Source organism: Spermophilus citellus, assembly GCF_964194105.1.
Source record: "Spermophilus citellus genome assembly, chromosome: 17".
Taxonomy (NCBI): Eukaryota; Metazoa; Chordata; class Mammalia; order Rodentia; family Sciuridae; genus Spermophilus; species Spermophilus citellus.
Window position 1 is genome coordinate 57,212,976 of NC_138199.1, and position 16,743 is coordinate 57,229,718.

At 48.0% G+C, this 16,743-nt stretch overlaps 2 protein-coding genes and 1 long non-coding RNA gene across 5 annotated transcripts in view; 2 read left to right on the forward strand and 1 right to left on the reverse strand.

Moving 5' to 3' along the window:
• The window catches only part of DNAJC7 (DnaJ heat shock protein family (Hsp40) member C7), a 35,991-nt gene extending 27,630 nt beyond the window's left edge, over positions 1–8,361 (forward strand). For both annotated transcript variants that reach the window (XM_081271395.1, XM_081271394.1), the window contains exons 9-14: positions 250–341; positions 4,310–4,383; positions 4,925–5,071; positions 5,282–5,434; positions 7,436–7,498; positions 8,034–8,361. In XM_081271395.1, the coding sequence (XP_081127521.1) occupies positions 250–341; positions 4,310–4,383; positions 4,925–5,071; positions 5,282–5,434; positions 7,436–7,498; positions 8,034–8,071 (567 nt within the window). In that variant the 3' untranslated portion in view covers positions 8,072–8,361. The remainder of the gene's footprint in view (positions 1–249; positions 342–4,309; positions 4,384–4,924; positions 5,072–5,281; positions 5,435–7,435; positions 7,499–8,033) is intronic.
• Positions 575–2,475, forward strand: LOC308636196. The gene is made up of 2 exons (XR_014019368.1): positions 575–999; positions 1,050–2,475. It is a non-coding gene; the product is annotated as an uncharacterized lncRNA (long non-coding RNA).
• Positions 8,362–10,253: 1,892 nt separating the features above from the next.
• Positions 10,254–16,743, reverse strand: CNP (2'',3''-cyclic nucleotide 3'' phosphodiesterase). Of its 2 annotated transcripts, none has more exons than XM_081271396.1 (4): positions 16,586–16,743; positions 14,682–15,351; positions 12,418–12,557; positions 10,254–11,101 (listed from the first exon to the last, which is right to left on the reverse strand). In XM_081271396.1, exons 1-4 carry the CDS (start codon positions 16,586–16,588, stop codon positions 10,655–10,657), a joined length of 1,260 nt encoding a protein of 419 aa, XP_081127522.1. In that variant the 5' UTR covers positions 16,589–16,743; the 3' UTR covers positions 10,254–10,654. The 2 variants fall into 2 exon arrangements, with proteins under 2 accessions (XP_081127522.1, XP_081127523.1); XM_081271397.1 differs by lacking the exon at positions 16,586–16,743 and adding an exon at positions 16,412–16,550.

Consider the following 16,743-nt stretch of genomic DNA (forward strand, 5'->3'; position numbering starts at 1 on the left):
TATCATTTCAGATAACTACTTGGTTTGCATCACATAGTATTGAAACCAATTCCAAATTTGGTATCCTTAGTCTTCTGAGATAATGGCTTTTTCAGTGACCAAGAATACTTATTCACAAACAAAACCTAGTGTGACAGTTAGGGGTCTGGCATTGAGTTGCCCTCTTAGAATTTTTAAGCCATGCTCACAGCTTTTGGGCTCCCTTGGTCACCAAAGATGTGAAGTATGACTGCTCTCTCTCTCCTGAAGCTTAGGAAACTAGATGATGCAATAGAAGACTGCACACATGCAGTGAAGCTCGATGACACATATATAAAAGCCTACTTGAGAAGAGCTCAGTGGTAAGTGCCTCTGGAGGGTGGGGGAAGAGGGAGTTGCCGCTGGCCTACCAGGGGCATTGCACTGTGGATGATGAAGCAGACCCGGGGATGTTGTGAGGTCATTTGGTCCTTCCCCCTGCCTCTAGGTGGGATTGTTCCAGCCCTAGACTATCTTTATAGACCTCCAGCGGAGGAGATTGCACAAGCTCCCTCAGTCTCCCATGCCTGTGTCTAACGCCCCTCACGGTCAGTAAGTTTCTTCTGATGCCTGACCCAAATTCCTTTTTGTTAAAAGTTTAAATCCATTTCCTTTGGAGAGTTTATTTTGTATTGTACACTTTTGCTCTAACTTAGCACAGTGCTTGGCACATAGGTGCTCACCCATTAAATGTTTTGTTGAAATGAATGTGTGGTGCTTGGAAGAGAGGAATAAAAGTATCTCAGAGACAGTTGAAGATTGTATTTACCCTGTTTGTTCTGGTTGAGGGAAAACAATCTTAGGGTTGAAAGGGGCTTAATCTGGCTCAGTCTCTCAGCAGTATAAGGAACCTCCTTTTGAAATATCCTTGAATGGGTAGTCTGCTGGGTGTTTTAAGCAGAGAGGACTCCCTCACAAGGTGATTTATGAACCTAGATTATGCCTGCCAGGTCCAGTGCCCTCATTTGTCCCAGAGGCTGGGTGCTTTCCGGCTTTCTTCTGCATCTTTTTATGAACCCACCAGAGGCTAGGATGGACCTTACAGAAATTATTTCTTCTGGCTGGGTATGGTGGTACATGCCTGTTAATCCCAGCAACTTGGGAGGCTGAGGCAAGAGGATCATAAGTTCAAGGCCAACTTCAGCAACTTAGCGAGACCCTGTCTCAAAAAGTAAAAAGAACTGGGGGTGTCGCTCAGTGGTTAAGTGCCCCTGGGTTCAATCCCCAGGACCAAATAAATAAGATCATTTCTTCTTGCATCATATTATTCCCTAAGCAGAGAAGAATTTCTGTCTTTAAAGAGTCTAAAGGGAGACATATTTGTTTTATGCCAGTCTTCCAACACCTACTCCATTCTTATTATAAACTGTCAGATCCAAAGAACAGGTGCTGTTGTGATGCCTCATGAGTCACTATTTTAACTTCCCCTTGTCGTCACTGGTACAGGATGCCTTGCAGACTACCTCCCTTTCATTTTCCTAAAATTGTTGCACTTAAAATAAGAAAACTGATGCCATTTGTGTGTGTGTTTGGGGGGGGGGGTAATGAATTTTTAAGTGGATGACTAAGTCCAAAAGTCTGTAATTCCATGGATTTAGAGACTGTAAAAACCAGCCCTCATTGCATCTTCTGCATTTTGGTGGCAGACAAAAGCAGAAGCTTTGGAAGACAAAAAGTGTCCTTTGACCCAACAAGGGTTTTTTTTTTTTTTTTTTTTAGAGAGAGAGAGAGAGAGAGAATTTTTAATATTTATTTTTTAGTTCTCGGCGGACACAACAGCTTTGTTGGTATGTGGTGCTGAGGATCGAACCCGGGCCGCACGCATGCCAGGCGAGCGCACTACCACTTGAGCCACATCCCCAGCCCCAAAAGAGTTGTTTTAACAGACACAAAATACTTTATACAGGAAGTTGTTCACTGCATTTTAATGTAAAATACTGAAAAAGAAAAGGAGAATATCTAGTGGGAAGGGGTTGGCTGGATAGTTGACTGTGTATTGACCCAAGGTAGTGCTTTACAGTGTTTGAATAGGGAATGGAAGGAGAGCGGTGAATTCTTGATTTGTTAGAGAATGAAATAAAGGATTATTTTCTTCTTTGTATGTATACATTCAATAATAAGAAATCGGGTATCACTTTGATCAGGTAGCTCCTTATCTTTGTGGTAGAACTGTCCTTGGAGTGGATTGGCCTTTGAGATTTTACCATGGGGAGAGCGTGCACTATTGGCACAGTTGCTACTTGACAGCAAACCCCTCAATCAGCTGGGATTGTTTGGACATAACTAAAATTAGCTCAGGCTAAAACTTTACCAGAGGCCTAACCATTATCCCATTCTGTCTCAATTTACCCTTAAGTTGGGGAGATGCTAGATGTTTGCTACATACCTGATCATAAGTGAGAGTTCTCTCTTTTCCACTAAAGGCTTATTTACTTTTCTACCTTTTTCCCACATTTATTTATTTATTTATTTATTTATTTTAAAGAGAGAGAGAGAGAGAGAGAGAGAATTTTTTTTTTTTTAATATTTATTTTTTAGTTCTCGGCGGACACAACATCTTTGTATGTGGTGCTGAGGATCGAACCCGGGCCGCACGCATGCCAGGCGATCGCGCTACCGCTTGAGACACATCCCCAGCCCTTTTTCCCACATTTAAAAAACTTTAAATATGAGGTTATTATTGGATTTTAAAAAGTGTGACATAAAATGTAAATCTCTGTAATATGACTATTCAATATATTATGTCTGGGCCTAAAAAGGTCATCAGGGTTACTTATTTGTCAGAGTACTCTACACCCAAGACTGTCAGTTCTCTGTTTTCTTTTACTTTTATTTCAAATTATATTACACTTCATTCTGTAAATTGTTTCTCTGAGCTCTTTAAGTAGCTTTTATACCGTTTTCGCCAATCATTGGGCATTTGTTTTTTTTTTTTTTTTTTTAAAGAGTGAGAGAGGGAGAGAGAGAGAATTTTTTTTTTTTTTTTTAATATTTATTTTTTAGTTATCGGCGGACACAACATCTTTGTTTGTATGTGGTGCTGAGGATCAAACCCGGGCCGCAAGCATGCCAGGCAAGCGCGCTACCACTTGAGCCACATCCCCAGCCCCATTTGTTGTTTTTGTTTGTTTGATTGTTTGTGTGCAGGACTGAGGATTAAATCCAGAGTGCTCTGCCACTGAGGTATATCCTCAGCCCTTTTTATTTTTTATTTTGAGACAGGAGCACACTAAGTTGCTTAGGGTTTTAGTCTCCTGATTAACTGAGATCATTGGTGTGTGCCAACATACTTAGCATGGCTTTGGTTTTTTAAGGTCTTGAATCAAGATGTTTCCTGAAAATCAGAGATGCCTAAGATGTTGAGCTCTTTTGGCCAGCCATGTTGTTATGAGGTTCCCTGCCCTGGCCTCCAAGGCGAGTGGAGGTCTCCCGTGATTGCAAGATGTGCTTGGGTAGTAGTAGTACATGTCTCTTGTCGAGCAGCATAAATTGCACTGCATGATTTCTTCCCATTGCCCAGCTGCTGGTGTGTCTCTGGAACAACTGCCACAGTCTGTTAGATTGAGAGGCGAGTCTTGGTCCTGGTGACCTTATCAGGACATGGAAAATGCCACTTGCTTCCATGAAAAAGATAAAAGAGCTGGCAGTATGACTATTAAGTTAGATTCTTCCCATCGAGGCCCGGAGGCCCTTCTTTTCTTGTGTGCTATTGAAGTAGAAGCAAACTTGTGTTTAGAGTTTCCTTTTCTGTCACTTGACTTCCATCTCTCAGATTGACTGGTGTTATGGAAGCATTTGCCAGCAGCTATCACCTTGGACTTTATCCTACTAGAGGCTCACTAATCCCGCTTCTGCCCTGGATCAGAGCTAGCCCTGCATGTTAATGGCACGAAGATTTCAAAGCTCTTTCATATTCTTTTTTTCCTCACTTGGATACTTTCTCATGTGTGTTTTAGCTCTGAGTAATCAACTGGGCCTTCTCCTTGCCTTTCCTACAGCAATCCTTCTGCATCTTGGGTGGCTCTGTGTCATGAGGACCTTTTCCCCTTGATTACTCTCCACTCAGAGCAGAGCATCACTTTGCTGGTTGGGTGCAAGTGCCATGAGGCCTCTCATTTTTTTCTCTGAGGAACTGATAGCTAAATTTTTTTTTTTTTTTTTTTAGATTAAGGACTCTCTGTTTCATGAAGTATCTTGCCAAAGTGTGTGTCTCTTGCTTGAGCCATGCCTTTTCCCCTAGAGACCATTGCTATCTATGTCTGAGCACTATTGCCCTGTACTTCCTTCTCAGTTACATGGACACAGAGCAGTATGAAGAAGCAGTGCGGGACTATGAAAAAGTGTATCAGACGGAGAAAACAAAAGGTAACCTGGTACAGAGCATTTGTTTCTTTGTCAACTATGTGATCTTATTTATAGGCCCTAAAACACAGACACAAGGCTGTTTGATTCCTGCCTCAGGGGTGTATGCATGTGGAGCTTATTTTAACCTCCACCAGGAGGAAGTGAACAGAGGTTCTTCCTGGTTGGGGGCTTGGGCACCTGTGTTTTGGTCCCAACCCTTCCTTGTTACTTTCACTTCTTTTTCTGTGTGGTGAAGCTATTGTGAGGAACCTAAGTTTAAGATTTTTCTTTTTCTTTTTTTTAATATTTATTTTTTAGTTTTAGGTGGACACAATATCTTTATTTTACATTTATGTGTGCTGAGGATTGAACCCAGTGCCTCGTGCATGCTGGGCGAGCACTCTACCACTGAGCCAGTTTGAGATTTTTCTTAGTTTCCAAAAGAAAACATCCTAAAACCCCTGGTATAATTAAGTCTTCTATTTCCAAGGCAGCTGGGCTGGGCCCTGGAAAGGGAAACCAGAATCACATTTGTCTATTGATGCCACATGTCTCCCTTCAGAACACAAACAGCTCCTAAAAAATGCACAACTGGAACTGAAGAAGAGTAAGAGGAAAGATTACTACAAGATTCTGGGAGTGGACAAGAATGCCTCTGAGGATGAGATCAAGAAAGCATATCGGAAACGGGCCTTGATGCACCATCCAGGTTAGAGCTTGTGGGAGAGCGGCATGCTGGGAAGAACCCTACAGGCAGGCACACAACTTTGCTCCGTCCTGGGGGCACCTTGAGAGGGTCTTCAGTAGGAATAAGGGGGTTCCAGAACCAGAGTCCAAAATCAGAAATGATGAAGTGGTCTTTTCTTTTAAACTTTGTTTTCTTGAGACTCTAATTTCATCTGAGTTTTGTTCCTTTTAGATCGGCACAGTGGAGCCAGTGCCGAGGTTCAGAAAGAAGAGGAGAAGAAATTCAAGGAAGTTGGAGAGGCCTTTACCATCCTCTCTGATCCCAAGAAAAAAACTCGTTATGACAGTGGACAGGACCTGGATGAAGAGGGCATGAATATGGGTGGTGAGTTGATTGGGGCATCTGGGATGCATCTAACACCTATGGAACTTTGACAGCTTTCTAAAGATGCTCCAGAGGGAGAGTCTATATGTAATCAGTTCAGGACAACACAGTAATTTGTCAGCCTTCCCTTGATGAGTACCTGTGTTTCAGGCACTGTGTTGAGCCCTGCAGATGAATTAGGTTGGTTCTCTAATGTCTAGGAACCCACTGTCTAGGAGGTCACAAATGGATGGATCCTGGGCCTAATCTGATCCTTAGTCTAAGCAGAATAATAAACATAGACTCAAACAAAAGCAATCAAGTACAGGAGTTCACAGGGTGCAGGGTGGGCTCTAAGGGGTTGGTGAGCACTAGCAAGGAAAGGCTTGGAAGTATAGAAAGTGACCCCTTCAGGGATCTGTAAGGGGCTTGGTCTGGAGGATGTAAGGATAGGGTGCTAGAGGCAGGCAGTGAGTGTAAGAGCAGCAAGTAGCTGGATCAGATCTCAGAAGGCTACAAGGGTTATATGCAGTAAGGAATAGCCGAATGTTATCTCCCCCCCACCCCACTGCAAAATATGTGCTGTTATTTGTGTGTGTCATACATTCCTGTAAACCCTCAGAGATCTTAATTCCCAAAAAAGACTTAGCATGAAGAAAAGTACAGCTTTTGTCAGTGTGACTGAAGGGCTTGATCAGGGATAACAGTGGTCCTGAACTGCCCATAGCACACAGACCACCTTCTGTGCTACCAACCCTTTGTCTTCAAATAAGAAAGTCTATTATAGGCCTGGGGATGTGGCTCAAGCGGTAGTGTGCTCGCATGGCACGCGTGCGGCCTGGGTTCGATCCTCAGCACCACATGCAAACAAAGATGTTGTGTCCGCCGAGAACTAAAAAAATAAATAAAAAAGAAAGTCTATTATAATTTAAAATCAGAATGATGATGCTATGTAGATAATCCTGAATCCTCTCAAGTCAAGGTTGGAGTGTTGCTGTTTACCAGTAATAAACATGTTGTTCTGCCCTGAAGTTGAGAGGATCTAAGCAGTCAAAAGCTATTGAAGTGGTGGGGTTGTGGCTCAGCAGTAGAGCACTCGCCTTGCATGTGCAAGCCCTGGGATCGATCCTCAGTACCACATTAAAAATAAATAATTAAATAAAATGTATTGTGTCCAACTACAACTAAAAAATAAATATAAAAAAAAAAAAGACAGCCATTGAAGTAGGGCTGGGATTGTGGCTCAGTGGTAGAGCACTTGCCTAGCATGCGTGAGGCACTGGGTTTGATTCTTAGCACAGCATATAAATAAAGATACATTGACAACTTAAAAAAAAAAGCTATTGAAAGGTTTTAATTAGAAGTACTGTGGGCTAGATTTAGGCTCTAGAAATTTACATGTGGTGGTAGTGAGGAGGGGGGTGAAGGAGGATAGAGATTCAAGGAAGACATGAAAGTAGTGTAAGTAGTAAAGGTATGGAGAGCACAAATGGCAGATGGTGGCAGACTCAGCAGGAGTTGGTTGCTGATCAGCTGTGTTTGGGAGATGGAAAGGATGTAAATTGAGAGTGATTTTGCTATAGACGACTCGGGACCATTCACTGAGCCAGGACACCAGGTATAGAGGAGGGTGTCACAGATCTTGCTCTTAAATTTATTTGGATAGCATTGAAATGATACATTTTAGCCCTTTCAGTAGCAGCCCTAGCATTGTAGGGGGCTGTGTTAAGTGCAAATGGCATCTTAAGTTGCTCAAGGAGACTGCCTGTGGAGTGGGTTGAGGCAGAGAAAGCTTTCCCCCTGGATCTCACTTGGAAGGGGATGGGAACATGTCCTTGGAGCAAGAGCAGGCACTGTTTTGCATGGGGTGGGCAGATTTGCCAATCTTTAGGCTGAGGTGTTGGGAAAGGAAGGAAATGATACTTTAAAAGTATGACTTGGAGACCTGTGCTCAGGGTCATAAGTTCCTTTTCAGATCCTTCTAATTTTTCCCCATTTTGTCCCTTCTATGTTTCTTGCCAGATTTTGATGCAAACAATATCTTCAAGGCATTCTTTGGAGGTCCTGGGGGCTTCAGCTTTGAAGGTGGGTATGCCTGCTGCCCTCAGAAGTTCCCAGTTTACAAGCCAGCAATTAGGCAGCTCTTTGGATCAGAGGTGCCCAAGAGTGGGGGCAGTTGAATCCTGAAGGACGTCTGTCCACACAGGTGTTGCTGAGGGAGAGAGATTGGTTCTCAGACACATCTTTCCTTGGGACTATTAGCAACACATCTCTGCAGGATCAGAGAGGAAGTTGCCTTCTACCAAGGCTTCACTGCAAGAGTAGAGGTGTTCAGAAGCTATATGCATAAAATGGGCTCACAAATGGGGTGTGACTCAGTGGCAAGGCATTTGCCTGGCATTGGTGGTGAGGCCCTGGATTCCATCCCCAGCACTGCATGTAAATGAAGAAAATGCATTCACATGTTCCTCTGGCACCCTGGGGCTGGGCAATTTTAAATTCTTAGAGTTTCTTTGTTTGAGTTTGAAGCAACCCTTGAAGACTTTTTCCATTATCAGAGAAGTGATCTTCCCTAGAAAGTCCACAGAGCCAACTAAGAAGCCCTTCTTTTCCCTTTCAGCCTCTGGTCCAGGGAATTTCTTCTTTCAGTTTGGCTAATGAAGGGCAACCACCAGAACCCAGAAAATGCAGACTCACTCAGTTCAACCTCGAATGTGGACACAATTCACCTCCTTCCTTCATCATGTCTCTGTGTACTTAGAGCAGTTTCGTTTTCTCAGTTGGATGCCTGTGTCTGTGAGTGTGGTGAAGGAAAGGGAGCCAGCGCCCAAGATTGGGGAGGGGAGGGAGGTAGGGGGTGGACAGGGAGGCAGCTTGTGAATTTTTGTTGTACTGTTTAACTTTATTAAAAAAGGGGAAAAAAAAGAAAATAAAATGTTTTGACCCTTTCTGGCCCTTTGCTTTGGCAGCTGCTTTATGTCCCTCCACCGCCTATGGGCCATAGCTGAGTCATCAGCGTGGAACTGACCTTGACACAGACTTGAGGTCCTGCAAGCTGACATAAGGGCTTGGGTACCCCAAGCCTGGTAGCAGATGGTGCTGCTGGGTTCTGCCTAGTGGTGGTTATGGGGAAGTGAGTTCAGAATGCATGCTCATCTTATAATGAGATGGCCAGAAGTCACTAGAAGCTGTGTCTAGAACACAGGAGTGTAGGTGGTGTTTACCTGGGTCATGTGATTCACACAGGCGCTCTCAGTTCTTCTTAGACATGGAGATGAGAATAAAACCTGCCTCCTAACCTCCAGACTCTCATGTGGGTCAGGCAACTCCCAGGCCTCATCTCTGGCATTAGACTCACATGGTGGGAAATACCATTCTTAACAACTGCCCTTGGCCTTCTGCATTGGTCCCCTTTCTGGTGTGAACACAGGCTGAGGAGAAGCAGCAGTATGTGTCGCACTGTTCAGTCCAGCTTCCTGTTGAGGTGAGAAGCCTCAGGAGTTCTGGGCAAACATGAGAGGCTTGACTGAAGCTTGTTTTTGGTGCTCTGATAGTCTCAATGGCCAGGGAGAGGCCTTGAGCCAGAGAAAAGACTTGATTTCTTTTCTAAGCTCTGCCTTTACCCCCTTTGGTGCATGGGGCAGTAGTGAAGTGGTGGCTGAGTTAGGCCTGGGAAGTTTCCCATGAACTAAGCTGTAGGAGACTACTGAGTGTTAAATCATCCCTTGTGTTTTAAAGTAGCAGTGACTTGAAGGTGGACTCTCCTAGAGAACTGGGGAAAACCCATACTAGGAACATTGGCTCTTACAGAGAGATCTGATCAGACTGGTCTTGGGACACCTGTGGGCCTGATGCCCTAGTTAATGGAGGACAAGAGGTTTTGTGCTCCACATCTCTCCTGGTCAACCCCCACGTTCTGTACGAGTCTGAGGCCAGCCTCTCTCCTTTCTGCCTCCTCATGAAAGCCAACACTGTTCAGTTGCCCAGCCTTACCACAGCTGTGCCCAGCCAGCAGCGAGGAGACAGGACCGATGGCCCCAAGCTGTGGGACAAAGCCAGTCCTAATATACCCTGCCCTGGATGCAGGAAAGACTGAGCTGGGCATAGAAGGGTGAGAGAGACTGCACACAGCTAGGATTAACATGATTTATTTCATTATCAGTCTTACAAGTTGACGAGGCTGGGCAAAACCCAGATAGTAACTTAAATCCAAAATACTCTGTTGAGTGACAACCTGATTAGCAAGGTCCTGTTATTGAGCAGAGGGCAGTGGAAGAAGGCACTCCAGGAACCAGAACCCATGGAGCAGTGTTAAAACCCCTCAGAGGCAGCAGGTGGGGTTTGCCTGGCCAACTAGAGGTTCCCTCCATTGGCTCTTGGTACCCAGTAGCCTCTTTTAGAAAAGGCTCAGCGGCCTCCAGAGGCACCAGGGAGGCAAGGTGGACTGGGCCCAGCAAGGCTGGATCTCTCCCCTGCTGTGTCTCTGGCCTCTATCTATCTCCTTGGCTATGCAGCAGAGCCACACCACTGGGAAGGACAGCCAACTCAACCCCTTCCTGGGGTGGGACCAGGAGGCAGGCTGGGAGGTGGCGGCTGCTGCTGAATCAGTTATCAAACTGTTACCTAGTTATAGGGTAAAGGAGACAGGGACTTAGGACCAAAGGTGGGAGGTAAACCCCTTTTTCTACCCTGGCAAATAATCCCAGGGGTTACAATGATTAAGAAATGGGATCAAAACCCAGGGGCCCAGGGCACTCTTATGCCTCCCAGGTGCTGTGCTGCGAGTTCTAAGCCACCTTTTAAATAAAATTCCTGTTCACTTGCTTTTATTAAAAGAAAAAAAGAAAAAAGCCCGGGGGATCCTCCCTCCTGTGGCAGTGGGCCCCAGACTCCAGCCCCACTGCCTTTGGTCCTTAGCAGGGCCTGGGCTGGGGGCAGGGCTGGCCAGTTCCTGGAGGTGGGGCAAGGTGGGGTTCTGACTGGCTTCCGGTCCAGCACAGCCTTATCAGCTTTGATCCAGATTCCTGAATGGGGTCAATCCACCCACCTTGTGTTGGGACTTGGTGTGTTAAAGGGGAAGAGGGCAGACAGCAAGGGAGAGGCAGTTATTTTACAAGTTTTTTAAAAAGTTATATGTAAGTTAACTTTGAGTAAAAAAAAAAATCTTACCACATGGAGCACATGTAGCCCTCTCCTCCCCCTCCATTCTAAAGAGTGAGGAGCACACTGTGGCACAAACCCTCAGATGATGATACAGGACTGCAAGGCGCCCCCCTTCCGGCTGCCATGAGTGGGCACAGGTTTACCCTTCCCGTAGTATCCTGTGAAGATGGCCTTGACCTCCATCTTCTTGGCCAGACTTAGCATCCAGCGCCCACTGCCCAAGGAGTAGAGCTTGCCCCGGGTAAGCTCACCCACCTCCTCACCATGGCTGCCCCCCTTCTCCTGCCGTACAATCTCTAAGAGGTCAATGCCGGTCTGCACGGCCTCCACGTCGGCCGCACAGCCAAGGGTGATATGAGCACGGCTCCCCCGGGGCAGGTTGTCAGAGGACAGCTTGTCCACGTCATCTGGCCACAACAGCAGCTCCTGCTCCTTCAGCTCCACCCGGGCCCCAGCCGTCTTGGGTGTCACAAAGAGGGCAGAGATGGTTAATGTGAAGGCCTTGCCGTAAGATTTCTTCACCACCTAGGGAGAGTGAGAAAGAGGAGCCCAAGCTAGAAGGACAGCTGACCAAGGGTGGGTTACTCCTGGAGGAAAGGTCAGCTTAGCAGATGTGATCACAGCTGGGTGGAGGTCTGCATATCTGCCACAGATGTGTGCAGCTGCAGCGTGTGGCAAGCAGGGTGCAGGCTGACAACCATAAGGTGCTCAGAGGCAGGAGAGCAGGGGTAGAACCAGACTGGTGTGCAGACCTTGTCCCTGCTCACCAGTTTCAGGGCTTTGAGAGAGCTGTTGAGCCTCTCAGTTTATCCACCTGTAAACCACATAATACTAGAAGACACCTCAGGGTTAATGTGAGGACTAAAGGAGTGACCAGGTGCAGAGCCAGGGTCCAGGTGCACAGAACGTGCCATTGCTCTTCCAATTCACCTCAGTCTAGGCTTAGGCTACACCATGGGGCAGTGATCAAAATCTGCTCTGTGTACTGTGGTTTCCACCCACTATATGTCAGAGTATATCTGATTTCTTTAAGAAACTTCATTTCGTCCATCTGACCTGACCATAAAATCTAGTTTGCTCACAAGCCTCTGTTCCAACATTGTCTGGCACGTAATAAGTGCTTAATAAATAAGGCTGAATGAACAAATAGTTAGATACGGTAGTGATAACTTATATATTCAGTCATTCTATGCTATTCAGTTAACTATGCTAGAATTCTGGAAACACAGGGGTGAACAAAATTAAGAACTCCTGGCCCCCAGCTGCCATCTGAATAAGAGGACACCAGAAAGCAAACATATAAAATAGTTATGTTAGTCTGGGCAGGGAAGCGGGAGAAGAACAGGGATCAGGGAAGGTTTGGCAGAGAGGATGACAGTAGAGGAAATGGGGAACCAAGTTGTGCAGATCTGGGCGACACATCTGGTGTTTCAGGATCACCGTATCTGGCTGTGGGTGTGCAGTGCTATCTGTGTGGTGGTGAAGGATCTAGAACTCCTAAGCCAATGAACTTCACCACGCTAAGCCATTCTCTCTTTCTGGGGCAAGGCCAGGCCTCAGACCTAGACAAGAGCCTCAGTGCACCAGGCTACCTGGGACACAGGACTCAGCCATTAGGACTTAACATGGGTTCCCCATGAATCCACAGAAGGAAAAGACTCATGGGTAGGCCTCAGGGACAAATGCACAGGCGAGCTCTTAAGAACTCTGGTACCTGAGGTCTATAGACTAAGCTTAGGAACAGAGAACTGAAGGAGGGGAGGCCATTTTTCTCTAGCTGCTGTCTGGGTCTACTCCCTGCCTGGTCACACTGCAGCCCTGTCCCCCTGGGGAAAACTCACATCCTGCTGACCGTAGTCCTCGGCCCCTGCGGCCTTTCCGTATTGACAGAACTTGGTTGTGCAGTGCAGCACGCCAGGGGGTCTCTTCCCAAAGTAGGTGATCAGATCGATCTTCTCTTTGTGCTCATCCCCCGAGATAACTGCCGGACAGAGAGGGAGTAGTCAGGGCAGCAGAGCATACCAACACCCACCAGGGAGGCCCGGGGGACAAAGCTCCATTCCGCATAAATTCTAACAGTCCACTACAATTCATTCATTCTTGAGTTGGTCAAAGTCATGCCAACTTTAGAGCTATAAAAAGCACTTAAGGGCTGGGGATGTGGCTCAGTGGTACAGCACTTGCCACATGAGTAATGCCCTGGGTTTGACCCCTGGCACCACAAGAAGAAAAACTGTTTAAATTCCCTCTTTTTATACCACGCAGAGCTTTACATCTCTTCCCCCCAAAATAAGGCATCTAAAACTCAGGGAAAGCAGCACAGGCCAAAGAACACAGATCCACCAGCAGCACGCCTAGCAGGGGAAAGCCATGAAAAAAGGGGTGGGAAAAAAAGAGGGTTAGGAACATTATGAGACACTGGAGAGGGCCAGAGTAGACACAAACATCTGCCGCTGCGAGCCACTGGGCCTGGGCCAAGAGGTTGACCCTCCTCTATCAGTCCACCCCAACGATGAGGGTCACCATACACCCCAATTTCCTGAGGACCACTGAGTAACAGTAGGACCCCATTTCACCCAGGGGCTCACTTATAGAGCAGTTATTTGGTGCCCATAACAGCACACCCTGCGGGCTGTTTGGGAGGAGACCTTGCAAAGGGGTTAGGGCAGAAAGGGTCCCCGGGTATAGCAGGATAACATGGCTGGCAGACACCACGAAGGGTGAGTTCATTTCCAGACTCCAAGCTTTGTGGGCTGTCCTCAGAGTCATGACCTTTAGCCTGATGGTTCCCAGAAGTTAATCCCTGTGGGCACTGTCACCCTCCTTGGGGTAAAGACCTCTATTCTGAGAGCAGGTCTTATTCCCTGCTCATGACATTTTTCTTGCCAAATGCTGGACAGAAAAGCATTCCAGTTTTTATAGTACCAGCAGCTTCAAGCCACAGCCATGCCCAAGCAGGACCGCAGCCCTGCCTCTCCTGGTTCTCCCTGAAGCTCTTCCAGGGAACAAGGCCAACTCTTGCCAGGGCTAGTGCAGGCATGTTTCCTGACAGGATCCAAGCTTTAGGAGCCCAGAAAAAAGTTCTTTGAGAACCCAACACGGACACAGAGCACTCACCCCTGAGCAGTAAGGGCTAAGTAAAGAAACAGGTTATTTCAAGTATACAGAGGATCTAAAATTGAGGCGAAGGTTGTATCAGAATTGGTTTAAAGTCACAGATAGATTACTGGGTGACACAGCCCTAGTAGGCCACTGCAGAAGAATGAGGCCCACTTAGACCCTTTCCTATCCCAAACCTACCCTATCACTAGACCTGAGAGCCCTTGCGAGGACAGAACCCTGCTGGTGTGGCCAAGGTCCAGGGCTCCAGGTAACAAATCCCATATCCCTTCTGGGCCTGTTTCTCCTCCATCTGGAAAGCAAAGGATTTGGGACTAGGTGTGAGACTTGGTTCTCTGGAGCCATAAGATGTCACAGAGGTTTGGGGTGCACAAGGTGACCCTGGATGATGTGGACAGGTAAGTCATAACAGTCCTAGTTATAATTTTTTTTGCAGCTTAGGATTCCATGTAAAATCTTGTTTTAGAACATGGTTCTCTGCTAAAAATGAATTTGACAACCCTGAACCAGATTCTGTCTCAGGTTACATTACATGGTGGTATTTCCTGTTAAAACCTACATCCAAGACAGGGGATGTGACCTGATCCAGGCTGGGAGAGGAGGACTGGGGGAAACAGAGGAAAGGTGCTCTGGACAGTGCCTCCCACCGTATTTTCACCCTGCATCTACTATTTGTGTGTGTGTGTGTGTGTGTGTGTGTGTGTGAGATGTATGTGTGTGCTTGTAAGAATAGGATTTTTTTCAAGTGTGAGCAGAAACAGAACTCCTGCAGGGCAACAGGGGACCCAAGAGGGGTTGCCCTGTTCTACTTCTGTTCCCACTGAAGCTACTCTGTTAAGTGCCCACTTGCTTCTGGCTGGTCCAGGGCAGCCTCCATCTAGCTTCCCCATCTCACCCGACCCTCTGAGTGGGGGCTTATGAACAAGGAGATCTGCGCGGAGTTGAGTGTCCCTGCCTCCCCGCCTCTGTCCCCCATGCCACCTACAGTGTCGCAGCTCCTTCTTGAAGGCCTTGTGGTTCCCCAGCTCCTCCAGGAAGACCTGGCCAACTTTTCGGAGGATCTCAGAACTCTTACTGGTCAGGAACCAGCCGAAGTAGAGTGGCAGGAAGTCCTTCTCCAGCCCAGGCTTCAGCTTCTTCAGATCATCGGCTGACAGCTGCCACTGGTTCTTCTCTTTGAGCTGGGTACAGTCCAGCCGCCACGCCGTCTTGGGCTCCACCAACACCACCTGGTACTGGTACTGGTCGGCCAATTCAAAGAGCTGCTCCAGGCGCTCTGGCTCATGGTTGGTGTCGTCTAGCACGAGCACTCTGATGTTTCGGCGGCAGTAGGCAGCCAGGTCCTCATCCAGCCGCTTGTACTCCTCGGAGAAGGCTCCTCGGGCGCCGGGCGTGATCTTGTAGGCATCAGCAGACACCATCTTGGTGCCATCGTGGTATTTATCCACAATGACCCGGGACAGCGTGGACTTGCCGCTCCCTGGCAGCCCTCGCAGGATGAAGAGCGTCTTGCACTCGTGCAGTGCGGCCACCGTATCCTCATCCTGAAGGAAGGGAAACTGCAGCTCAGGCTTGTCCTTGGCCCCGGAGGATGACATCTTTCGAAAGAAGATCTTGGGCAGGAATGTGTGGCTCTTTCGGGAGATGCTTCTGTTCTGTGTAAGGAGGGAAGGGATGTCAGCCCAGGTCTCCTGCAGCCAGCCCAGCAGCCCCTTGTCTCTAGCCTAGGTCTAGAGAGAAGCCCCGGCTCAGGAATCTCTGGGCCTGACTTGAAGCACCCTTGGGTGGTGGGTGCCTTCCCCAAGCAGACCAGTGGTGGCCTTTTTCTCCCTGTAGGTCTGTGTGGCACAAGAGGGAGTCTGTCTGACGCTCCCTAACCTCTTACTCTCCTGGCCTCAAGGATCATCCACTGCTGCCTCTCTGAAAGGGACACTTGGTGGAAGTCCATGCAGGGGAGGCTGGGGCCTGTGCATCCAGGCCTGGCCCTAACTTTTATATTCCTGGCACCTCTTAAGGATGTTCCCTTTGGAGGCTGGGGACTATGTCTGGGCAAAGACACAGCTGCCCTGGCTATGTGTGTGCGGGAGCAAAAAAGAGTGTGGGGGTGGAGGAGGGTCACCCAAAGACCGCCTCCCTTCCCCCAACAATGGCAGCAACAGATAATACTCTCTTGTCTGGTATGGGGGGACAATGGTCCCACAGAGGGCTAGTGGGGGGCAGGGCAGGAGAGCACTGGACAAAGGGCCTCATTCACTGCCTACCATCTCCTCCTCTGCCCTCTTGCAGGCCCCCTACAAAGTCGAGGTCTTTGTGCCTGCTCTAGGACTAGGAGGCACAAGACACCTGTGTTCAGGATCTAGTTCTGCCCTCCATTTTGCTGTGTGCCAGCAGCACCTCTCTGAGCCTCTTCTTTTCCTGTTTGCTAAAAGCAACAAGTGACTAACAGTTTTTACTGTAAATATCTTCTCCACACTGGCTCTGCCTCCCATCTGCATCCTGAGAGATTAGGTGGCCTACTATTCCATCAGAAGGGGACTTGGACAGGCGCAGTCAGCAATCTTGGGGCTCGTGGGTCCTCTAACTCAGACCCAGGTCCACCCTCCAGCTGGGTGTCCCCGGGAAGCAGCAGTTGCTGCCTTTCCCAAATTCTTTCCTCCTAAATATCACCGTTTCCCTTCTCCATGGGCGTGCGCGTTCCCCCAAGCTTCCCCCTACCTTCGGGCTGCCCTGGAGTCACCAGAAAGCTGGAACTCAACTCCGGAACTTCGGGTCCTCATTTGCATAGCACATCCTCCCAAGAATCCTCAAATACTCTCGCTTTCCGTTACGATACCCCACCCCCACCCCGCGCCCGGCCCGGCCCTCTCTCCAGTCTACACGTCAGCTCACCATGATGAGTGGGGGGCGCCTCCGTCCCGCCTTTGCAGGCACTAGCTCTCCGGGGCCACCCGCCTGCGCGAGGGACACGGCGTCTCGCGGTGACCCACCCCAGGGCCGGCCGCTTTACATAGCCCGGGGGGCGGGGCTTCGGCCGACCCTCTGCGCAG